We start from the raw sequence: 26450 nt of genomic DNA, 5'->3' as shown, positions 1-26450 counted from the left end.
ACATAGACCTGGCTATGATGAAAGTCACTATGTAGACCAGGCTGACCTCCAACTCACAGAGATTCACTTGCTCTGCCTCCATAATGTTGGGATTAAAGGTATGTACCCTATTAACAGCTTATCATTTACTTTTTAACATGAGAAAAAGACCTAATTTTTAAATGTTGTAAGAGTACATTTTTTCCTATTGTCTTGCTTTTCAGTATATAAAGGTAGATGAGAGTTAGAAAGTTTCTGACTCCTCTGTGTTGTATCAGTGGCATTGTGGACTAGCTCTGCTTTGCTTTTGCAGGTGATCAAAGCAGTGGAAGAAGGTTACCGCCTGCCAAGCCCCATGGATTGTCCCGCTGCTCTCTATCAATTAATGCTGGATTGCTGGCAGAAAGATAGAAACAGCAGGCCCAAGTTCGATGAAATAGTCAACATGCTGGACAAGCTGATACGAAACCCAAGTAGTTTGAAGACACTGGTTAATGCATCTAGCAGGTACAAGGCCAGACTTGTGTAATTTTCCTGAGGTTATCTGATCAGGTTGATACAATAAATGCTTTATCAGTTCAGTCATTTATGTATTACTACATGAATCTGTATGACAGTTTATTTAACTATAATCTTTCTTAATGTTACCCTCTTGAAATAAAAACATGTAGGTAATTTATCCTTAAAACCATCTTTGCTTATGCTAGTTTTGTAACATGTTATTGTCAAAACAATACATGCACAATACACTGAAATAGCATTAAAAAACAATATCCAAATGTGTTTAGAGCATAGGTTCAGGTAGAGATATGAGACATAAGAGCCTAAGAAAGCACTGATGTTTCTAAACCAGATATCAAACACTGATTACACATGAATTCTTTAAAATAAATTTCAATTATTAACATATGATTACATTGCAGCATTCAGTTTGTGAACACTGATATCTGCATGGACTCTTTTGCCTTTATCTGGTTTTACAGAGATATTCGGTTGATCATTTAGCATTCAATTTGAAGATTAGAACTGATAAATGAATAACTATGTAGAAAAATGTGTACAAGCCAATAATCATATTTTCTAGTTTTAAGAATTACAATAAGAATACTTTGAAATAATATTAGATATTTCCAAATTATTTCTCTCTTTATCAGAAAAATTATTGAAATGTTCCCACTAATAAAAATCAAATTGGTTTCAAATTAGAAAATTTGCTAGATTATTACTTTCAGTATATTTAATGTCTGTCTTTTTTATTTATTTATTTTTACAAAAAAAGGAAAACATGCTAGTAGCTGAATTGACTGCTTATTAAAATGAACTAAATGAAGCTGTTTGCTTAGGATGAAGTTGCGTAAATTGTCTGATGCAACATGTTTACTAAGTTATTTTAACATAAGTTGGGAATGAGCCCCCAAATTCTGTTGCCGTATTTTGAACTTTTTAAGCTAACAGCTAGAGACTATATCTTCTTGACATATAATGCATATGTTTTTTTCCTAAATATCTGTTTTTAATATTGTATATTATTGAGACTTTCTCTAGTCTACTTTTTTGAATGATGTTGAGGTAACTGTTACAAATCACCTAAAGAAAGTTAACAATAAAAAAATGTTCCTAGTATTCTAAATCATACTGATTTTTCTTAATAATCTTTACTTCTTTTCTTATATATAGTATATAGGATTTTCTTATATATGATTTATAGAGTTCAGCATATTAGACTTATACATATATTAAGCATTTAGACTATCAAACTTTAAACAGTCACATAAAAACAATAATTGTGCAAGGAGTTTGCTAATGGCTCATTAACTGCTATCAGTTATATGACAAAATTTGATAGCTTTGGTAACTATGTAAATAATATTTGAAATTCTCTTAGTAACTTATTGTTTTCACTTAATGATCTTATTTTCTAAACTCTATTAGACTCTTCCAAAATTATGATGATTCCTTAATTTAATATTAGTCTACTATTCATCTGTTATTTTCTTCATTTCTATATTTTCATAATTATAAAACTTTAATTATAATATAAAATTAATATCCATAGTTCAGTAAACTTTGTCATTCAACAAATATTCACCATCTCAGACTGTGTTATGCTGTGAGCTAAAAGCTGAAGACACCCAGGTTCAATCCAGCAGATCTGTACATTATCCCTTTATGGAGTCAAGACACCAGAGGAAGAGAGCGAAAAATTAAAATCATTGTCTTCAGTATTTTTTATCTTAGTGATTCTAGCATGTGTAAGATGGTATTTCAGAGTCATTTTGATTTGCATTTCCCTACTGATTAAGGATGTTGAACACTTCCTTAAACGTCTTTCACTTGAGAATCTTCTGGTGAAAATTCTGTTTAGCTCTGTACCCCATTTTCCAATTGGCTTATTTTATATTTTGATATCTAATTTCTTGAGTTTTTTTATGTATCTTAGAGATCAGCCATCTGTCAGAAATGGGATTGGTGAAGATCTTTTCCCATTCTGCAGGCTTCCATTTTGTGTTATTGACACTGTTCTTTGCTTTATAGAAGCTTTTCAGTTTCAGGAGGTCCCATTTATTGATTGTTGCTTTCAGTGTCTGTGCTACTTGTGTTATATTTAAGAAGTGGTTTCCTGTGCCAATGTATTCCAGGTTACTTCCCACTTTATCTTCTAATGTTGGTTTAGTAAAATAGTAGTTTTTAGTTCTTCTCTAAGATCCATGACTTCATTAACCCTGAATAATTGGGGTAGGCTTCCAGTACCAGGGATTATTTCCCTTTTGTTGAACAGCCTTAAATCCAAGTGGAGATCTGTTGTTTACCACCATGATATGAATACCATTACTGCATCCTTAGTGAGCATGATTACACAATGCTGGACATTGCTGTAATCCACTGGCATCATAGGTTAGTAGGGTTATTGACTGCTTCCTTCTCTAGGATGTTTCCCTGTTATGATGAGACTTTCAGGTCAGATCATGAGTGGATCCTTCATGTTCCATGTCAGAAGTGCATGGTAACTTTAGCAACAGGGATTTACCATGAAGGTTTATTTAATTAAGTAGGTGACAAGTGGAAGAGACCTAGTCAAATATAAAATATCTTTTAAGTTGTATGGCTAATATGTACTATGAATGAGAGGAAATGAGAACAAGGAAGCGTTGGACTATATGTTTCAAATACTGTAGTTGGAACCACTTGACATATTAGTAAAGAAAATGAGGAATTTTATTGTGGCCAATGTTGGGTTGGTATTTGTATTAGAAACATGGAAATTTGATATACAGTTCTTTTACTTCTTGGGTTAACATTATCCCCAGATATTTGATACTGTTTATGGCTATTGTGAAGGGTGATATTTCTCTGATTTCTTTCTCATCCAATTTATCATCTATATATAATAGGGCTACTGATTTTTTAGTTAACCTTGTATCCTGCCACTTTGCTCAAGGTATTTATCAGCTCTAGGAGTTCCCTTGCAGAGTATTTCATGTCGCTTATGTAAACTATTATATCATCTGCAAATAGTGAAAGTTTGACTACTCTTCCTATATGTATCTGCTTGATCTCCTTTTCTTGTCTTACTGCTCTAGCTAGAACTGCAAGTACAATATTGACGATATATGGAGAGAATGCAAGCCTTGTCTTGTTCCTGATTTTAGGGGAATTGTGTTGAGTTTCTCTCCATTTAGTTTGATGTTAGCTATTGGTTTACTATATATTGCTTTTATTATGTTCAGGTATGTTCCTGTTATCCCTAATCTCTCTAGGACCTTTATCATGAAGGACTGTTGGATTCTGTCAAAACCTTTTTCAGCATCTAGTGAGATGATCATGTGGTTTTTCCTTTGCAGTTTGTTTATATGGTGGATTACATTGATAGATTGTCCTAAGTTGAACCTTTCCTCCATCCCTGGGATGAAGCCTACTTGATCATGGTGTGTAGAGAGAAGCCTTCCCACCAGCCTGGTTCCAAAGTCACATCAGTCCCAAATAAACACACAGGAGGCTATATTAATTATGAAGCTGTTGGCCTTGCTTGTTTCTTACTGGCTAGCTCTGACATAAGCATTTATCCCATAATTGTTATTCTAAGTATTTCTCTTACCTGAGCAAAGTTCTAGACATCTTATTTCTCTGGCGGGCTACATCGTGACTCCCTGTGTTTTTCCTACCCAGAGTCCTCCTGGACTCCTAGTCCCATCTATCTTGCTTCTCTATTGGCCAACAGTGCGTTATTGACATATACACAGGACTTCCCCTGTGTGTATGTGGATGATTTTTCTGATGTGTTCTTGGATCTTATTTGCTAGTATTTTATTGAGTATTTTTGCATGGATGTTCATGAGGGAAACTGGTCTATAGTTCTCTTTCTTAGTTGTGTCTTTGTGTAGCTTGGGTAATTGTAGCCTCATAAAAAGTGTCTGGCAGTGAGCCTCCTGCTTCTATTGTGTGGAACACTTTGAGGAGTATTGGAATTAGCTCTTCTTTGAATTTCTGGTAGAATTCTGCAGTGAAGCCATCTGGGCCTGGGCTTTATCTGGTTGGAAGACTTTTGATGACTCCTTCTATTTTATTAATGTTTATAGGTATGTTTAGATTGTTTATCTGTTCTTGATTTAGTTTTGGCAAGTGATATCTATCTAGGAAATTTTCCATTTCCTTTAAATTTTCGAATTTTGTGGAGAACAGGTTTCAAAAGTATGCGCTGATGATTCTCTAGATTTCCTCAGTGTCAGTTGTTATGTCCCCTTTTCATTTCTGATCTTGTTAATTAGAGTGCTCTCTCTCTCTCTCTCTGCCTTTTGGCTAGTTTAGACAAAGGTTTGTCTATCTTGTTGATTTTATCAAAGAACCAACTCTAAAAAAAGAAATCGAAGGGAATACCAGAAAGTGGAAAGAACTTCCATGCTCTTGGATTGGTAGGATCAACATAATAAAAATGGCAATCTTGCCAAAAGCAATCTACACATTCAATGCAATCCCTATCAAAAGACAAGCACAATTCTTCACAGACCTTGAAAGAACATTAATAAACTTTATATGTAAAAGCAAAACACCAAGGATAGCCAAAACAACCCTATTCAATAAAGGAAGCATCACCATTCCTGACTTCAAGCTCTATTACAGAGCTACAGTCCTGAAAACAGTTTCATATTGGCACAAAAATAGACAGGTAGACCAATGGAATCAAATTGAAAACCCTGATTTTAACCCACACAACTATGAACACTTGATTTTTGACAAAGAAGCTAAAATTATACAAAGGAAAAAAGAAAGCATCTTCAAGAAATGGTGCTGGCATAACTGGACATTGGCATGCAGAAGACTGTAGATAGATCCATGTCTATCACCTTACACAAATCTTAAATCCAAATGGATCAAAGACATCAACATAAATCCAGACACTCTGAAACTCTTAGAAGACAAAATGGGAGATACTCTTCAATGAATTGGTACAGGAGACTGTTCCAGTAGCACAGACACTGAGATCGACAATTAGCAAATGGGACCTCCTGAAACTAAGAAGGTTTTGTAAGGCAAAGGACATAGTCAACAAGACAAAACGGCAGTCCACAGAATGGGAAAAGATATTCACTAACCCAATATCTGACAGAGGGCTGATCTCCAAATTTTACAAAGATCTCAAGAAGCACGTTTCCAAAACACCAAAGGATGCAATTGAATAGTGGGGTACAGAAATAGAGAATTTTCAATAGAGGAGTCTAAAATGGCTGAGAGACACTTTAGAAAGTGCTCAACATTCCTAGCCATCAGGGAAATGCAAATTAACACAACTCTGAGATACCATCTTACTCCTGTCAGAATGGCTAAAATAAAAAACACAATCTACAATTTATGCTGGAGAAGATGTGGAGAGTGGAGAACACTCCTACACTGCTGGTGGGAGTGCCAACTTGTACACCTACTTTCGAAATCAGTATGGAGATTCCTCAGGAAAATGGGAATCAATCTACCACAAGTCCAAGCAATTCCACTCTTAGGCATATATCCAAAAGATGCAAATTCATACAACAAGGACATCTGTTCCACTATGTTCATAGCATCGTTATTTTTAATAGACAGAACCTAGAAACAACCTAGATGCCCCTCAACTGAACAGTGGATAGAGAAAATGTAGTGCATTTACATAATGGAGTACTACTTAGTGGAAAAAATGGAATCTTGAAATTTGCAGGCAAATGGATGGTACTAGAAGAAACAATCCTGAGTGAGGTAGCCCAGTCACAAAAAGACAAACATGGTATGCACTCATATTTGGATTTTTAGACATTGATCAGAGGAGTGCCAGTCTGCAATTCCACCGTCAGAGAGTCTGGGAAACAGGAAAGAACCTAAGAGAGATATGCATGGTACCCCAGAGAAGAGGAATGAAGCAAGAACTCCTGAACAGATTGGGAACACACAGCATGGGGTGGTGGGTAATGGGAGCTGGGAAGAAGAGAGGCGGATAAGAGGAGGAGAGAGCAGGTCATGGGGGAACAGGAAGGTTGAGTTGTGGATAGAATAGGGGAAGAGCAGGGTGAGAAATATAATAGAGGGAGTCATAGTTTTAAGGAGAGATCTGGCACCATTGAGACCTCTAGCAATCTACAAGGGTGACACCCAGTGGCAAGCTAAGCAATAGTGGACAGACTATACTAAATGCCCATTCCTGATAATGAACTTGACGATTACCTTATATGCCATCCTAGAACCTTCATCCAGTGACTGACGGAAGCAGAGGCAAACACCCACAGTTAAACACTGAGCTGATTGCCTGGAACCCAGTGACAGAGAGAGAGGAGTGATAAGCAAATGGGCAAAGAATGAGCTGGCAAACAAGCAGAGACAGCTGGCCTGAACAAGGGGGAGCTCATGGACTCTAGACCTACAGCTAGGAGGCCAGCATGGGACTGATCCAGACCCCCTCTGCATGAGAGTCAGTGAGGAGACCTTGACAAACTATGGGCCCTGGGCAGTAGATCAGTGTTTATCCCTCCTGGCATACAAATGGACTTTGTGGATCCATAACACAAAGAGATATTCTCTCAGCCTAGACACTTGGGATAGGGCCTGGACTCTGCCCTGAGTGAAATGACATTCTGTGGATATCCCCTATGTGGAAGGAAGTGGGGATAGGATGTGAGGCTGGGGGGTATGGTGGGGGGTGCGGGAGGAGGGAAGGGAGAGGGAACTGATATTGACATGTAAAGCAAGCTCTTTTCTAAAACAATGTAATAAAAAATAAAAGAAAACAAAACAAAACAAAAAAAGAAACATGGAAACTCAAAACAAGTCTATGGTTGCATATGAAACATTAGCTGGAGATTTAACTTCACTAAATGAATATATTTAGACAGCATTAAATGAGCAATGAAAACTTAAATATCTTTTTTCACAGAAAACTTTCTAAATTGCCTATTATTAGTCAACATTCATAGTATACAATAAAAGTCAAAAACGTATTTCTCTTTCTTCCCACTTACATTTTGAATTGTCTATTATTCATGCAGTTGTATATTTTCCCCATAATTTAATTTTTGTTTCAGAGATTCTTTGAATGTGACTAAATATTATAATTACAAATCAAAAGGGATCGGCTTGTTAATTCTAATATTTGGGTTTTGCGTGTTTTAGAGTATCTACTTTGTTGGCTGAGCATGGTTCTCTGGGGTCTGGAGCCTACAGATCAGTGGGTGAATGGCTGGAAGCAATCAAGATGGGCCGGTACACAGAGATTTTCATGGAAAATGGATACAGTTCAATGGACGCTGTGGCTCAGGTGACCTTGGAGTGAGTAATTTTTCTGATCATTTTTACCTAACTTCTGGGGCAAGAAAAGTATATTCACACACCAGAGTGGATGCATTCGAGGGAAAACAGTTAAGCTATGTCTATATGTGGCAGATTTCAAAGAAGCCTCATCTTTTTTAGCCTGTATTGTTAACAGCTGCATGGTTCATGCTACTTGTGACCAGTATCTTCACTTCTTGTATACCAAGCAAACAGCATTTGAGTATTTGGATAATTGGAATTACAACTCCTTGGCAAAGTACTGGTACTTTGTGTTATGGAAAAAGATGTTTTCTTGATGAAGTTTTTATACTGGTACTTATGTTATATGAATGTAAATACAAAACAAACTGTAAGCACAATTGGTGGTTAGTCCTGTATAACAAAAGACAAACACAAAAACTGAAAGAACATCTTCCTAAATGACAACTTTCTGCAGTCAATACCCAGGGAATAGCTTAAACAAAGTTTCTCTGGCAGGAATCTCGTTTAATATCTACATGGTGCAACTTATATTCTTGAAGTCTGGCGATATGTTAGATCCTGCCTCCGATTTGCTGTTGTTTGGTACAATCTCAGTGGAACCAATTGTGCCCTTTTCTGTTTGCACGTTTAAGAGACAATTTATGAAATCCTATTAAATAAAAATTACTAGAGCTAAATATTAAATTCCTTAAGGTTGTAAGTCATTTGTACTTTATTATATACTCTTTATGTGTAATTGTTTTAGCCTAATTGTTATTTGTAAAAATTAATTGTTTTATTGTGGTTCCATCTAGATTACATCTAAATTAATAATGTTTTAACCTGTGAAGTCATGATAACTGACTTCAAATGACCTGCAAATTTAAAGCTTAAAATGTTGTTATAAGGATTTTAAAATGTTAGAATGCTCTAAGTCACTATACCACTGTCTGAACTTCATCCCTTCATGTAATATCGATACTGAACAGTTCTTAGATATCCCTATATATCCTTCTGACATCCTTGATTCATTGAATTCATTGCTCATCCCCACGAAAGGTAACAGGGTACCATTACTTACTATGGATTAATATCACAGTCCCAGCACTGTCTTCCTTCATACTGATAACTAAACATACATTACACTATAACCACTTGGCTTGCTTTCTTAGGTTACTTAATCCATTCTCACAGCTACTACTAAATCACATCTTGAAGACATGAATGTTTTACCCATTATTTCTTTGATGCTCAAGAAACTCATTTGTGCTATAGTTAAAAAAGTATACTAAAAAGTATTCCTGATGATTTAAACTATTTTTACATAATTACTATTTAATTTTTCAGTAAAAATGGTCATTTTAATTTATTAAAGTCATTTTGTCATTTTATATTAAAATGATACTGTAGGTATTTCTTCTACCCAATGTCAGATTACCTGTAAATACATAATAAAAGTATTTGCATTAAACAAAGTCTCTGTTTTTATTAAGAGAATATATGATCATACTTTTTTTTCTTTTTTATAGTGGTGTGAATGTTATCTTCTTCCTGTGAATTATTTTATTTCCTGGGGACATCACAATAGTAGAGCTATGAGTAGTGTAATATTATTGTAGCATGGTTTTACTTTTTCTTATTTCTTAAAATTCTTTCCTATTTATTTCTGTAACCTCTTAAACTCTGTTTAGTATTGTGAGGTAGTTTCTCACAACCTGAGCAACTCTTCTATCTCCTTATAATTGTTCCTTTCTTAAATTGCCTCTTTCAATTTACCTTTCAATTCGTTTACTGGAAAACAGAAAAGGAAAGACAAAGACTGTTAACTTATGTAAATTGCTTTGAATTCCTGGGATCCATAGTCTTTACCATAATCGTTACTGGGAATTTGGCATGCTAACTCTATCTCCAGACAAGCTGATTTTTTTGAGAGCTAGACATTATCAGGAGTAATTTCTGTTGTTTAGTGTGACTCTTTCTGACCACAGTGTTTCTACTTAGTAGACTTTGTTTATCAAAATATTATTTTAACTTAAATACAAAACAAGGACTCATCAGTTGCTTCCTTGATCACAGATTTAAAAAAAAGTAATTTGTCCAGTTTTTTCCTTAACAGAGGAAAAATAAAACTGTCCTATGCTGAGAAGTAACACTCCTAAAAATGGGGTCATCACAAATCAGGAACATCTCTGGAACACCCTGATATTACACTTGCATACCTAGTTATCACCCATTATCTAAATATTAATTGTATGAATCCTATGAAAGATTATAGTAACATAACACGATATTTTTCCTAGAAGCTAATAAGGGACTGACGTATTCATAGCTATGTAAATGTTTAGGAAAAAAATGTTACATCAACCAAAAAAGCAAATGCACAAAGTACTATACATTAAAGATGTGTTTTACTGATTGACAAATATGGGTGTATATTAAGTTTAGAAATATAACTAGGAAACAGTTCTTATAATTATAACTATTGGTTAAAAACTACCTTAATAATGGCTATTTTGGTTTTAAACTATTTGCCAGTACACATATGAAGAATAAAAATGAAGAGTTTGTGTGTTTTGAAGTAAGGCATATTCAATAAGAATAGCTTTTCTCAATCAATGCTATTATGTCTGTATACATCAATCATATTTAAATAATTGTTGGAGAAGAAATGGTAAGACTCTACTATCATGTACGAGTGCAGTGAGTTACTGTTGACAGGGGAAATTGTGAGCTGGAGGCAAGTGGTAAATTGAAGCCAAAGATTTCAAGTAGAGGCATAAACAAAGCTAATTTGTATATTTCTTTTCAGGCCAGTGCTGTAAAACCTTGGTTATTCGTAAAATGAGCAAAATTCAGTGAATTTAAATATTATAACATTTTTCTGTAAGCTGAATAGATTCCTGTAACAGTCATAAAGATGGTGTCTTAAGACACTAAAGCAACAGTTTCCTAAATCTGGAACCCAAATTTGTGCCGAATAACTCAAATAGCTTCATTAACCTGTGGCAAAAATCATTACACATAATTTAGTGTGTTCTCAAAGCACGCATAGGAGAGCTCCCTATTCTCTGTGGTCTATGTAATTAAGCTAATATTCTGAGTGTGTTTTTTTTAACAAGGTCTGAACTCTACAAAACGATTAATATTCTCTTGATAAAGATATTTACCTTGCACAGTATCTAATAAGTGACTATTCTTTTTTTTTAAATCCAGGAAATGTGACAGTATATAACTACATTATAAAACTGATTAAACCAAAATTTTATTAGGTTGAGTGAATATTCATTACTTTTTCATGTCCCTTCTACCAGCCAATTAGTGGTGATGTGGTTTAAGTCTACAAATAATGCTAAAACATATGAAAAGCACAACAGAAAATGAGCAAAGAGGTATATTTCTCCCTTTTTCTGTCCCCCCCCTCTCTCTCACACACACACACACACACACACACACACACACACACACATACACAATTGCATCGTATGATGAATAATGAAGAGGGTGGTTCCATATATGTCAGGTACTTTTTATTCTTTAGCTTATTCTGCTACTTCAGCATCACAGTATATTAAGAATAATATTCATTACTTTTTATCATGAAATAATTTCTGAAAAGATGTTGAAATGTAATCCCAGCAACAGAACCACATTACATACAGATCTAAAACATGTAATGTCTTGTCAACATAATTTAGTCTTCTATGTTCTCATCATTGTTGGCTATGCAAGCTTATGGGTGATATATCAGCACTAAAAACAGCCTCAAGTATTATTGAGATTACAGGTGGTCATAATGCAATTAGTGTAATGTTTATAAAGTGGATACATATAAAACTATGAAGGCATGACATGTCTTAGATGCACAGTAAAATACAAGAATAAAAGCTATATCCATCACCATAGAAATTGTTTCTTTCTAAAATTCACTGTACAGGAGTGAATTCATGTCATTGTCACAGACAATGTAACTAGAGTTATGAATCTATTCACTTTGTACATGTAGGAGACAGTACAATAGAAACTGTTGTATTTGGGAGATTGCTTACTGGGTAAAGTACTTTCTGAGCTATCATAAATTCAAATAGCTAAGATCCACTTAAAAGCCAGGTATGGCATAATGTACTTTTAAAGCCATTTCTTGGGGTCAAAGACAGACTAATCCCAGAGTACTCACTGATCAGTCTATCTACAGCAGCAAGTTGTAGGTTCAGTGGTGGACCCTGTTTCAGTAAATGAATGAATAAATGGATGTGAATAAGTTAGAGAGGCAGTTTAGGAAGACACACAGATATCAGCAGATTCTGGTATCCTCATATGTCTACACAGTTGAGCCCTCGCATGCATACACCACATATACAAGCACAGGAATACATGTGTATAGGTGTGCACACATTCACATATGCATGTAAGTATTCCCAAAGGAAAACACACATAAAAGAAACTTTTGAAAATATCCGAATGTGTGAGATGAAAATACTTACAATGTTTTAATGCACTTGACAGAATTAGAAGATAGATATTCAAGTTTCAGATAATTTTATATTGTACCAACCTAAATCTCCAAGACATTGTCTGAGGAAAGTTACAAAAATACTTATTCTCAGCCGGATAGTGGTGGCACATGCCTTTAATCCCAGCACTCAGGAGGCAGAGGCAGGCGGATCTCTGTGAGTTTGAGGCTGGACCTACAGCCTCCAAAACAATACAGAGAAACCCTGTCTCGTAAAACCAAAAAAAAAATATTTGTTCTCTCTCATTTCCACTTAAAAGGATATTATGGATATTTCTATGATAAGCATAAAAGTATACTGATTTTTCTCTGTATATCACTTTTATAGCTCCTAAAGTAACAAATCAGATTTAAACAAATACCTCAGAATTGTATAAAAATGTACACCATTTATAAAAATGTTTAAGATGTAATGCTTCATTTTTGTAGTTTTCTTTTTCTTTTTTTTATTTAAGTTAGAAACAAGCTTGTTTCACATGGCAAGCCCAGCTTCCTCACCCTCCTCTCCTCGCCTGCCCTCCCCACCAGGTCCCCCAGTACCCTACCCAATCTCCACTCTGATCCCCAGGAAGGGTGTAGCTCTCCACGGTGGATCTCCAGAGTCTGTCATTTCATCCAGGGTAGGGATTTTTCTTATAGAAAAAAAGAAATAAGAGGAAGTAGTTAAGAGGAAGAGAGAGGACAAAAGATGATGAGAGAAAAGTTCATTGTTCTGGCCATATACCAGTGTGTGCAGGGAACATCAGAAAATAAGCTGATACTGAAAAGTTATTTTATGTGTTTTTAACTAAAAAGATTCGGACAAATATAACTTAAAATCTGTGTGAAAGTTTCTTCTTTTTTTTTTTTTTTTTTTTGGTTTTTCGAGACAGGGTTTCTCTGTGGTTTTGGAAGCTGTCCTGGAACTCACTTTGTAGACCAGGCTGGCCTCGAACTCACAGAGATCCTCCTGCCTCTGCCTCCTGAGTGCTGGGATTAAACGCGTGCGCCACCAACACCCGGCTGTGTGAAAGCTTCTAGTCAAGTATTTTGGTATATAACTTTAATTCAATTATTTAAGAAGAGAAATTAAATTTGACCCCATAAACACAAACTATGTTCCTGTATTTAGTAATCAAATTCAATTCTTCAAAACATTCCTTTTTAACATAACAAACTCAGTATACCAACTGTTTAGATCCTTTTGTGATTAGTTAATTTTTGGAGAAATAAATTATAATCACAGCAGCATTAGCAAAGCTACACATATAAAAACATAAGTCAAACTAATGATTCAATGTCATTGTAGCCAAGAGTCAGAATGTGGCACAAACGTACATGCAACTCAAAGTGTTACACGGGAGAAGTCCAAAGTAGAAGCCAGTAGTTCTGGGGTTTTAAGTCAGTAAGAGAAAATGTCATAGTTATTCTTTAAAAGTTATTTCTAATGATTACATGAGTAAATATGAAGTATGTAACTTAAATATATATGTTACTTAAATAAGGAGATGGCCTCAGGACTTAGAAGTATCACTTAGGTTTTTACAGTGCATATGACAAACATCCATTTTAAAGTATAAGTTCTTATCTCAGTTTATTTTTTAAGTTATATTTTGATTATTTCTGAGCTCAAAATTTAGTCCTTTTGATCCTGTCTGTGCTCTATACTTTGCTAGTAACCACTCATAAATATTCACTTTACACAATTTTTTATGAAACATATAGAATGATCAGAATTGCCCAAAAATGGGAACTATGTTGAAATGTAGATTTATGATACAAGTTTATTCAAAACAACAACAAAACTTTCTGTTCTTTTGGTTATTTTCCATATTCAATTATGTATTTGTTGTTCCCTTTTTTTAAACCAGAGATTATTTTTGTATTTAATGTGATTTTTTTCAAAATCAGCCATAAAAATGATGAGAAATTAAAGTGTGGGTTTCAAAGTTTGGTGTCTGGTTTTAGTTATACCTCAGTTGCCTACTGATGTGTTGTGCAGCTGAATGATTTATATTTCCCAAATCTGTGGCTCTTTATCCATAAAGTAAAAAAATTTTAAATATTGTGTTGCCAATAAAAACTTTTCTAGTACTGAGAAACTTGATGATTAGTAAGTATTATTGGGTATTCTAACATTTAAGGATGTGCTTTTCAGTATGGTGAGTGTTTCCATTAGAAATTCATTACTGTTGGAAGAATTTTGTCCCTATAATCATGAAGTGTCTCTCATTATCATCTAATATCTTCAGCAGAAGTCAAGAAGGCTGTTAAGAAACCTACAATAAATAGAGTAGCCCTCTAATGGCATAGACTGCTCTAGCCAATGATAAGCCTGAGGATGCCAGTTTATTTGAAAAGAAAGACAACCAAATGTTTTATTTGTACTTTAATCTTCAATTAACTATTACTGTGATAACAATAGAGACTTTGTTTCCAAGTAGATTGTTACTGAATCTATGGTTTGTTGATGATTCTCTTGCAAACCATATCAGCATTTATTATTTTTATATTGTTTGCTGAGATTCTGTAGTTAATGTTTAGTACTTACATTGTAAGAAAGAAATATATGACTGTCATGAGTACCAATAGTGTTTCGGTTGTTTCTCATTTTCTGAAACTCTCATAAGAAATCCAGAAACCATAAAGAAGCTAAGAAGTATGATGTTATCTGAGTAGAAAAATCATTCCCGGGCTGATGAGGTTGGAGCCAAGGAGCTCAGCCTTTTTGATAAGAGATATCTTTATGTTACCTGAGATTACTTTATTTTACCTATCACGATCTTGCCATTGTCGTCAATCCCATCTCATAGCTAAGAAAATTTAAATTGAGACACTGAGTGCAAAAATAATGGAAATTATTAGACTAATGCTTTTAGCAAGGTGACTTCCTAAAGAATTTTAATATGCCACACATATTTGTCAGTTACAATTATGAGGTGTGTTAATTTTCATTTGAATTAGTTAATATGATTTTCCAAATATGTGGATTGATTGTATTCTTCCAAACATCCTTTCATGGAATGATTTCCTTTGAAAGTCAATAAAATAGCATTTAGAATGTATATGCTTGTTTTTTTCAGCTCTATAAGATATTTTGAGCTTAGAAAAATAACAGTTTAAGATTTCTTTTGAATAATCAGATTATTTTTGCAACACAGGAAAAGAATCAAGGGTGAAGCTATTTTGAAAGTGTATAGTCTTCACATTTCTCTAAATGTCAAAAGAAATCAAAAGCTGGTGTGTGATTTTTGTGAATGATAAAACTTTGGCACTTTGAATCCAAAGTAACAAATGACAGAAAACATTGTTATAAAGGCACTGCTATAATGTTTATTATGTAAAGCTGCCTCTTATGTATGATGACTGCATGAGATAAATGAGACTCTTAAAGAGATCAGTCTTTCACTGATAAGGTGTAATACTTTAAGTTACAGTTCATACTTCTTTTAGCAAAAATACTGTTTGATGCTGTTTTAGGGTAACATTTCAATACTGTTCAATGCAACTATAGCCATGGATTTTAAAATTTATTGGTAAGATATAAACATTCATTTTTCACCACTATGTACCATTTAAATTATGGTTTTCACCCACAGGAATAAATGTGAACATGTTATTTGACTATCTAAACTTGTCACCATTTTGTGACTAACTCCTGCAAAACATTTCCCCCCTTTGCCAGCGTGAAATATTGAGGTGTGCTACAAACTGAATCAATACATACATCCAACGTGTGCTTTCTTCATGCAGGGATTTGAGGCGCCTGGGAGTGACTCTGGTCGGGCACCAGAAGAAGATCATGAACAGCCTTCAAGAGATGAAGGTGCAGCTGGTAAATGGGATGGTGCCAGTGTAACCCCCACAGGTGTCACTTCTTCAAGTGAACAGCTCTGCACTTTGTAAACAGCCCTGAGATTTATTTTAACAATTGTAGGGGAAAAGGGAAAGGATTGGTTTTGAAACCTTTTGAGGCATTTGTCTCACCACTGAATTTGTAATCAATGTTTTACTAAAATCTCCAGATCTTCCTCTTGGTGTCTTCATTTTTTCATGAAACAAATGGAAACAAAAGTGAAAACATGAGGATAAACATCCTATAGTAAAATGTTAAATAAATCCTGCCCAATTACGTCCACAGAATCATGTACATGAAATATATAAAGACACATCATCTTTATAGACTGTTAAGGCAACCACTTTCAAAACTTGCAGGGATCTACTTGAAAGGAAAACTTTGAAGCCATGTGTGGGCTAAGAAAAGCTGCATTTCATTGACATTTACTTCAAGTCTTAACTGTCTACATGAGTGTATTGAAGAGCAATATGATTAGATTACTCCTTAAAAACAGTTTGTAATTTAAAATGCAATTATATGTTGTTAAATTATAGAAAATAGTATATAAACATGTTGCTTGGTCAAGAAAAAGTTCAATGCAGGGTGGATATTTATTTTTCTGTGTATATAATTTACTTGTAGTTGCTCTTCTACAGACTATTGAGTAATGAATGTTTATACACTGTATAGTTTGCAATATGCCAGGAACTGACTAAACTTGTACTTGTGTGTGTGTGTGTGTGTGTGTGTGTGTGTGTGTGTAATACAATATTGTTCTGCTTGCACTTTTGATGGTGTTTTAATTTTGGCAGCGTACAGGAAAGGGTATTATAGAGTGTAATATGAATATGAGAAATAGGAATCCATAGACCAAAATCCATCTCAAGTTGATGTCTCTTTCTCTCATTTTGAAAGCAACTCATTAGTTTATTTAGAGAGCTCATGTGTCTAAGATGAAATTCCCTTTGGATTTTTGCAAACACTTCCTACTATTTCTGACAAAGCATTTCCATCCATTAATCTTACACCCTTCTCTGAAATTCAACCTTCTAAGTTCCATAGTTTCTAGAGCCAAGATGACACAAAGGGCACATTAGTGTGGGATGGAGAGAGATTTCAGTGTTCCGGCTTCTGTTGGTTTCCAGGCAGAGGGCACTCAACATCTCCCCTTATGCTCATCATTTTAATCACTCCCATTGTCACTCATTTATAAAAGTTTGATACTAAGATAGCAGTAAAAAAAAACGAAGAAAAAATTTTTATTCAGAATTTTGTTTCCATTTTTTCATTAATAACTTATTATTAACTTATTTACATTTTGTCCCTCATTAAATAACATCAATTCTACTTTGAAGAACCAATGTAAAATATTTAAAAATTAGACTTGTTAAGTAATATAAGACAGTCCTTCAGTATGTTCTACAGACTACACCAGCAAAAAGTTGTCATTTGGGGTAGGTTTCATGAACTTTACTGAAATGTTCAAAAAAGTGAGAGTGACAGTCACCTAAGCAATATTTTACGTTGATGTGCTTAAAAAACCAGGCGAATGGTATGTGATATTTAAGGAGCAGAGAACTTAAAGTACTTTCAGTGCTACATTGGTTAAAGCACGTGAGAGAGGTGAGACCTGCAGGAAAGAGGTCAGTGTTTTTGTGAGTGGTAGTCCTTGCTCTTGCAAACTTATGTTTCATTACAATATTAACCCATACAGAAAAGCAATTGGGGAAAAGGCTTCCTTCCATCCTTCCTTCCTTCCTTCCTTCCTTCCTTCCCTCCTTCTTTCTTTCCTTCCCCATCCATTTTAAATGGATGAAATATCTTTTTGCTAAAGAAATAAGGAGAGATCAAAACAATAACAAAGGGTGTGACCCACTGTATACCCACATTATATTCAAGAAATCACTATTGGTTTAGTGACATTTACAGACAATATTGAGATAAGTAGCTTAATATTGTCTTGTTAAAAGTGACAGATATCATCTTTACAAAAGATGCATTTATATGTTTAAACAAATAGAAAATCGTTAAAACTAATTTCCATCATACAAAATAATTGAAAGTTTTAGTATACTCTATTCAATTTTGAAAATTTATTTGAATCTAAGTGATAAAGTCATTTTGAGAACTTCATAACAAAAAATGGTTTAAAAAAGCATGTTTTTGGACTTGTACAGGCCACAGCTATATGGTCCTAAAAACAATATATTCTAAATTGTTTTCTAAATTTGTATGTTCAGAGATTATTTGTGGGTCACTAATACATAAATGGCTGGCTGGCGGAGCGATGGTTTCAAATTTCTCACAACAGAATAAAAATTAATTTGAGTCAAATTTATTTTTCCCTTTGCAATTCAAGTATTACATTGGGAAAGTAATTCAGAAAGAAATCGTAATAGCCACACGGCTTTTTTCCATATCTCAATTTGATTGAGAGTTTCTAAAGAATGTCAATCTGATTTTAGAAGAAATAGACTTTTACATTATACGTGCATTGCCTCCCAAAGAGGAAAGAATGACTTTCTAAAACATTTGTCCACCATTGAATGTGTCACCAATTGAAAAGTGCCAATCTCATCTATAAATGTGAGAAGTGGAAGAGGGAGAAGACCCTGCTCTCGTGAAATGTACTGAGTCTGCCACTCAGCACTAGACTTGGTAAATTCTGAAGGTGTGAATCTTTTCCTGTGGATTTATTTCTGTACCCAATGACTTTGCAAAATAAAGTCCAGATTCCTTAATCTTCACACACTCAACTGATTTGTAAAGTGATATGTAGTTGTACTGTGAGAGGGTGTAACAGGGAATTGCTCTGAACAGACTGCTTCTGTTTAAAGTCATTTACTCACTATGTTTATCAATCATAATTTATATCAAGCCATGCCGTTCACTAGTATGCGATCTGACGAAAATCGCTGTCTCTGAAAAGTATTAATTATATATAAAATGTAAAGATACTGATCTTCAACATTTAAAAACTGTAATGTGCATGTTTTTAGTCCCTGTGTTTTATTAAGCAACCCAGTATTCTAAAGTAATAGAATCATTGTACAACTTACATAGACATATTTTATTAAAACTTAAATGTGTCTACAATTATTCATTTTGGAATTGTCACAAATAATGCAAAACATCCTTAGCTGTGTTTATAAAAAAATTTCTAACCACTATGTAATAAAACAGATAAAACTTGCACATCTCATGTAAAAGTGGAGCTGTTGCTGTCGGTTGAGCACTTAGGCATTTGCATGTCTGCTTTTGGAATTCTACGTGGAAGTGAAAGGCTGTAATGAAGATGTTTGTTTGTCTGTTTAAGTGGGTTTTCAGAAGCACAATGAGAAATGTTTGCCATTGGAAGGTGTTTTGGCTGTAATGGTATACTAGGTGGCAAAGAGAGCCAGGCATTAGTGATTTAGTAGGTATGTGATGTTCCATAGTAGAAAATACCACTTTCTCATTTCTTTCTTTCTAAAAATTAGGAGGGAGAATTAAATATGATAATAAATAGTCTTTGTTTAAACTTTGCCAGATGTTTAACCTCAGTCTAAATAAGAAGTAGAGACAATACGATGGCGATGGTGATACTAAAGACCCAATGAACAGAATCATAATGGTAGCTTTATTTAAAACTTGATAGCTTGAATAAGTCATCATTTTTTTCAATACTAGAGCACAGCTGGTTACACTGAATACTTTAACTCCATTATGCTGTTAATTATATAGTAAACTATCAGGAAAGAAATAGATAAGAACTGTCTTTCAGTTCTTATTAATTTATGAGTCATTTCATGCATCAATTGTTGAATGTTCTTATTGAGAATGGCCATGTAATTGTCACTTAGAAAAAGCTGCTATTCTTTTTTAAATGTCTGTTTATAATAACCGGACTCAAGTTCATTTTTTCGATGGTTTTGGAAAAAGTAAAGTTGGTAAATATGTCCCATCATTTTAGGCTGGGTGCTATAGTCACTTAAGTTGGAGTTGTCAAATATTTGTGAATATTCTGACTACTGTAGCCTTGCAATTAATTATTTAAAAATATATATATATATACAATGCATTTCTAAAGGTCTGAGACTAAAGTCAGACACTGTCCTTTGTTAATATGTTTATCAAAATCACTTAGTTTAAGACAGGTGAGAGGCATGTGTGTAGCCTATTCGATTCTTCAGTAGGCATCAGGCTATCTTGTGTCCCTGCCTCACAGAGAATTCTAAGAAGGCTGAGCATTTTTGTATTGGTTCCCATCTTCATCTCTGTGTGCTTTCACTTTGTGTACATGTTTTTGTAGTGTAAGATATTAAATTTTATATTTTTTCAGAAAATAAAACCCTTTGAATATAGTAAAATCTGATTGTCCTACGTGATCTCTTCTAAGTTTTCTAATTTATTGCATTTTACATAGGAGTTTTATTCTGATTTTTTTATCTTCTAAGTTATGAACATAAAAAGAGGATCACATACCTATTCCACAAAAACTAAGATTGTAGAACCTACATTCTTGCTAACAATATAATACAGAATGCACTTGAGGAGAACAGTAAAACAAAACAATAGAAAACAACAAAATAATGGAAAATTATATGCTATTTGTAACATCTACAAAAGGGGCCTTTTTTGTAAATGACATCATCCTGAGACCACCTTATCACTAGGCATCTCTGTATCACATTGCAAGAAGAGAAATTTGCTATAAGAAGGAGATTAAGAAGAAAGGCTCCTTATTTCTGTAGTATTATATCACAGTGATATTTTAAAATGGCAAGCAATATCTCTATTCAATGGATAAATCATGTATGTGGTTGGTACATTTTCACCACAGAAAAAAACATACTATGCTTATAGACTAATCACAAGAAAGACCAATGTATAACATTCCCTATAATTAGGATTTTGTTTACTATTTCAATATTAATTCTTATATGTTACTCAGAGTGGCTTGACATTTAGACTTATCATGTTCTTAATGTGCAGTAGAAGTAAAGATCCTATTTAAAAACAATTTTCCCTATCATATATTTACTATTGACAAAATTGGAGTAATGTGGTATCAAATGTTCAATGAAGAAGAAATTGTGCAGTGGAAATTTTTGTTTATCTTTGAGATGCATATTATTGACTCTCTGAACTAATGAGAGAATTGGGGATCACTGAGGAAAAATAAATTTTATATTTCCACAGTATATAATTAAAGTTATCCTAGTTCTAGTTATTCCATAAGCATATCTAAGTATCAGTCTCAGCAGCATATTTTTAATTTATTTTCTTTTGAAACAACTTACAAATTTCTATTTATTTGTTTGCATAATCTATTAAGTGTATCTTTTCCTCCCTTTGGAATAGCATTACATAAAAGCAGAAATTAGGTACTTGGAACCTTTTTAGATACTGTTTCATTGTTATATAACTACAGTTTTTGCCAAAGCACACATATCCAAAATGTATTTGATAGAGGAAAGACAGAACAATCTATCAGTTCACAACATGGAATAAGACACAAATAAATAATAGCCTTTTAATTAGTCTTCTGTGGAATGCCAATTCCTAACAACTTTTAACATTTATTCATGGTGGATGGCATGCAAAAAAAAAAAAACGTTTTAAAAGGTCTGGGTCAATTTTCACACTATCTGGATTACCTTGCTATAATTTTCCATTGCCTTTAATCACAGGTCATGTTAACACTGAGATATGCATTAAAGGATCTACATTTCAGACGTAATCTCTTTACGTCCATTGTGTAGAAGTTGTTCAACTTCCTCCAGGTTGTCTGGATCAATCACCTCTTCTAGCAGTATCTTTACTTTCTAAGTCTGTTCACTTAAGGGTATCAGAAGACCAAAGTATCCAGAGGAAAGATTTGGCTTCCAGTTTAATAGGTTTATTGTGTCTTTTGGAAGAAGTATTCCTCTTCCCAGCCAAAACTTGTACACCAACAAAGCACAACATTGCAGTAACACAAACCAAAATAATTCCTGTCACTGAGGATGGCCATAAATAGAAATGTTCCATTACCACCTCTTGCCTCTTGATTTCTGGACCTTATAATTCCTGGTTGTAGAAGAAACATGCCCACATGTTGGATGCATATTCAAAGCATGTTCCACCTTCTGGAGAACCCTTATCCACTACCCTTCAGGGTTGTGGGATATTTTTACAATTTGTGCAGGTACAGTGCTGTGATTGATGTAATAAACAGCCAAACAGCCTAAAGCACAAGATATAGGCAAGTCTTCCACGCAGAGAGAAGTAAGAGGAGAAACCTAGGCACTCTGAGTGAGTCGCAAATCAAATGCAGAGGAAGCAGGAGGAGAGGTAAAGTCATGAGCCAAGTAGCAGCATGTGGATTTATAGAAATAGATTAAAGTTATAAGAGCTGGTTAGCAATAAGTCTGAGCTGAAGCTGAGCTTTTATAATTAATAAGAAGTCTCCACATCACTATCTAGAATCTGACAGTCTCAATGAGAAAGTTTATCTATTCTCCAGACTATTGTTAATTAATTGGCACTTTGAAATTCCATCCCATTGTTCTATCAAGCCAACTGTGTTAGGATGGTGGGAAAAATGGTAAAAACAGAATTTCACAGGCATGGGCCCACTGTGAAGTAAGTTCCTCGGTTAGAAAAAATTCTGTGTGGAATGCCACAACCACATATAAGGCATTAAGTCCATGGGTTGGGTAGTAACCTTAGAATAAGCATTAGGCAAAACAAAGGAAAATTCATAACCACAATAAGTATTTCAGTAAGGACAAAATACTGTCTTTATCACAATAGAAGTAGTCCAATACAGTCAACCTGCTACCAGGTCACTCCTACAGATGGTAATATATTGGGATCTCAGTTTTGGATTTGGATGTTGACATATTGGCATAAAGTAGCATATGGAGCAAGATCATCCTTGGTGAGTGGAATGTGAGTGTACATTTGAGCCAATGTACACCCTCTATTTTTACCACGCCCTCCATTTTTACCAACATTGGCCCATTATTTTTATGGGCCCACCAGACGAAAGGAATGGAAGAGGAAAGAAGTTGATTGTCCACAGGAATAGGTTCTCTCCTTCCACTGTGTGAATCTTGTGGATCAAATTCTGCTCCTTAGGCTTCTTAGCTAGTGTCTTTGCCTAGCAAACTATCTCAGCAGACCACTATTACATTATTTCTTACTAGGCCACGTTAAACAAGATATCAGAAACCACTGAGGGTCAAGCCCATGCTAAACAATGCCAATGTATATGTTAAAAATTATATTGTGTTGTGGCATTAGTGAATGAACTAGTGCAGACTGATTTTGACCACTAAATGAAGAATTATGTTCTCTTCTCCTCACTAAAATTTTTTTGAAACTTGGTTTTTTATTATTGAATAGTTTTATTCATTTTACATGCAAATCACAGTTCTTCATCTCTCCCTTCCTTTCTCTTCATCCACATCTAACCCCAAACTACCTCCCATTCATGCCTGAGAAAAGGTAGGGAGTCAACGAAGTCTGGCATGTCCAGTTGAGGCAGGACCAAAACCCTCCCTCCTGCATTGAAGTTGAGTAGAGCATCCCATCATTTGGAATAGGCTCCACAAAACCAGCTCACGCACAAGGGATAGATCCTGGTCCCACTGCCAGGCGTGCCACAAACAGACCAAGCTACTCAAATGCTACCTACATGTGACCTAGTTTGATCCCATTCAGGCTCCTCAGCTGTTGGTCTAGAGTCAGTGAGCTCAGCTGTCTCTGTGGATTTCTCCATCTTGTTTCTTACTCCCTCTCCTTCCCCCTCCTCTGTCCCCACCCTTCTCCCTCTCTTCAACTAGACATCTGGATGTCAGCTTGGAGGCTGGCTGTGGATCTCTTCATCTGCCTCCATCAGTTACTGGATGGAGATTCTATTATGACAGGGTAGTCACCAATCTGATTATAGGGAAAAGCTAGTTCAGGTACCCTCTCTACTATTGCTAGGAGTCTTATTTTGGGTCATCCTTGTGGATTCATGGGAATTTCCCCAGCACTAGGTTTCTCCCTATCCCCATAATTTCTCCCACTTTCAATATATCTCTTTCATTGCTTCCCCACCGCATTCCTCCCCAAACTTGCCTGTCCCATTCCCTCATGTTTTCAATGGCCATCCCCTCCCCTTTACTGCACACCCTGCACCCTAGTTTACCCAGGAGATCTCACCTATCACCCCTTCCCAGGATATCAGGGAAATGCAAATCAAAACAAGTCTGTGATACCATCTTACATGTGTCAGAATGGCTGAGATCAAAAACACTCCTCCATCACTGATGGTAGTGCACTCTTCTATAGTCACTTTGGAAATCTTTATAGCAATCAATCGACCTCAAGACCCAACAATACCACTCTTGGACATATACACAAGGGATGCTCATACCACAAGGACACTTTCTCAACTATGTTCATAGCAGTGTCAGTTGCAATAGCCAGAACCTGGAAACAACCTAGATGCCCCTCAACCAAAGGAGAGATCATTTGTTACATTTACAAAATGGACTATTACTCTTCTGTAAAAAACAATGACATCATAAAATTTGCAGGCAAATGGATGGAACTATAAAAAAATCATCCTGAGTGAGGTAACCCACACTCAGAAAGAGAAACACGGAATATACTCACTCATAAGTGAGTACTAGATATAAAGCAAATGATAACCAAACCACAGTACACAGCTTCAGAGAAACTAGGTAACAAGGAAGACCCTGAGAGGGACACATGAACCTATTTTTGATCAAATTATCTCTCCAGTGATGGTATTATGTGTCAAGAAATTTCAAGAGATACACACTCTTCATATAGAAGATTCTAGCTAATCTAAATTAGATTCAGACATAGAAGACAGTGGAAGGCCATGGGACGCTTCAAAGTGTTTATGGCTTTCTCTCTAATGATCCCTGTAAGTACCATGCATCAGTACAACTTAACTGCTAGGTTTTAGTCAAAGTACAATACATATAATGTGGTCTGGTGAGGAAAGAACACTAAGACTCTGCAATCAATTTCTGAGGAAGAACAAGTACGAAACAGAGTGAAAGGGGGAAGTTTTTTCAAGCTATTTTTCTAAAAAGGTGGGATTTCTGGGGGATACTTTTCTGTGAATGCCACAGAAAGATAAGAAGGAAATAGGAAATTACTGACCTTTGCTTATTTAAAGATTACTATTTTCATTTTTCAGGATTCAATACCTACCTCCCAAGAAAGCACTATCAGCAGAGTAAGATATACTAATGAAATTGGTGCAGAGAGCTAAGCAAAGTACAGGGTTTTAGGGTCCAGATGGCAAGGTCATCTATAGACGGTTTACATTCTGGAGTTGAACTCTACAATGTGATAGTCCCCAGCAATAAATTTCTATTCAACTATGTTAGACAGTGACATGCTATTTGTTGTTGGGCCCAAGGGCCTACTCCAACCTTGTCAATGGGAATGCTAATCTTCTCTTGTTTCATAAAACACAGGACATGAAATTTGTAGAGTTACTTTATTTTGGCTAGAATATTGCAATTTCTATAACTAAGGTAATTTGGTTTCTTAAGTAGTGTAACCTGTTTCTCTATATTATTATCTTCGGCCTAATGACTTCCACTAACAACCAGTCATAAAACTTGGTTTTGACTAACCCACCATTTCTTACCTGACTATTGAGTAGTTATTCCTCACAATAGCCAACAAAGCCACAAAAGGAAACCATCCATTCTCCATCCTACCATGCTTCCAGTGAAGTGTTAGAAGGAACTGCCACTCAGCTCAGAAGTTAGCATTATAGCTACCCACTATAATGCTAACTTCCTGCTAATGACATTGTTATCTCTTTAGATGAATCCTACCCCAACCCAAACTCCAACCCCCAAACTTTTAAACTTGAAATTAATTAAGATAAAGAATGATTAAAATTAAAACATTCACTCCATATTGCAAACACCCAGTAGGAATGAACGGCTAGTAGTAATCCCATTGGACTTTATATTTACATAAGCAGACTGTCAATATTACCAGTTTTATTGGACTGCTTGAATTTAGAGAAGAGACAACATTGTATGGTGCTTTGTATCAGGTATGACTTGGAAGAAACAAAGAGTTACTAAGAAAGGTAGCAAGGTTCAGGTAGATGAAACACAATGGACTTAGGAAATAGTGGTAATAATGAGAAATAATGGATATTAATGAACCACGAAAGACTTAAACAGGTAGTATTAAGGGACATATGGATGAATTGATGCTGCTTACTTAGGAAGAGTGAAAAACATGGGACATTATTCTGACATTTTGGATAAAAAACCTCTCACAATGATAACGACATAAACGGCATTACCCTGAGGATCAAATAGAATCCACTTAATGTAGCTGAGCCTATAATACACTCAAGATTTCTGGATAAAGACA

At 35.0% G+C, this 26450-nt stretch overlaps 1 protein-coding gene and 1 pseudogene across 7 annotated transcripts in view; one reads left to right on the top strand and one right to left on the bottom strand.

Annotated features, from left to right (window-relative positions):
• Epha5 (EPH receptor A5) overlaps window positions 1–20404 on the top strand; it is a 325855-nt gene extending 305451 nt beyond the window's left edge. For 6 of the 7 annotated variants that reach the window (XM_005068199.4, XM_005068197.4, XM_005068198.4 and 3 more), the window contains 3 exons: window positions 293–486; window positions 7609–7764; window positions 15971–20404. In XM_005068199.4, coding sequence (XP_005068256.1) covers window positions 293–486; window positions 7609–7764; window positions 15971–16076 — 456 coding nt within the window. In that variant the 3' untranslated portion in view covers window positions 16077–20404. Of the gene's footprint in view, window positions 1–292; window positions 487–7608; window positions 8434–15970 lie in introns of those variants that run through there. The other variant, XM_013112028.3, reaches the window with a different exon arrangement.
• A 5006-nt stretch (window positions 20405–25410) lies between these two features.
• On the bottom strand, window positions 25411–25523 carry LOC121141036 (annotated as a pseudogene).
• Window positions 25524–26450: the final 927 nt, after the last annotated feature.

The sequence above is a fragment of the Mesocricetus auratus genome, unplaced genomic scaffold, assembly GCF_017639785.1.
Source record: "Mesocricetus auratus isolate SY011 unplaced genomic scaffold, BCM_Maur_2.0 Super-Scaffold_100006, whole genome shotgun sequence".
NCBI classification, from domain to species: Eukaryota; Metazoa; Chordata; class Mammalia; order Rodentia; family Cricetidae; genus Mesocricetus; species Mesocricetus auratus.
The sequence above is the reverse complement of the archived record's forward strand: the minus strand, read 5'-3'. Positions and strand labels throughout refer to the sequence as shown.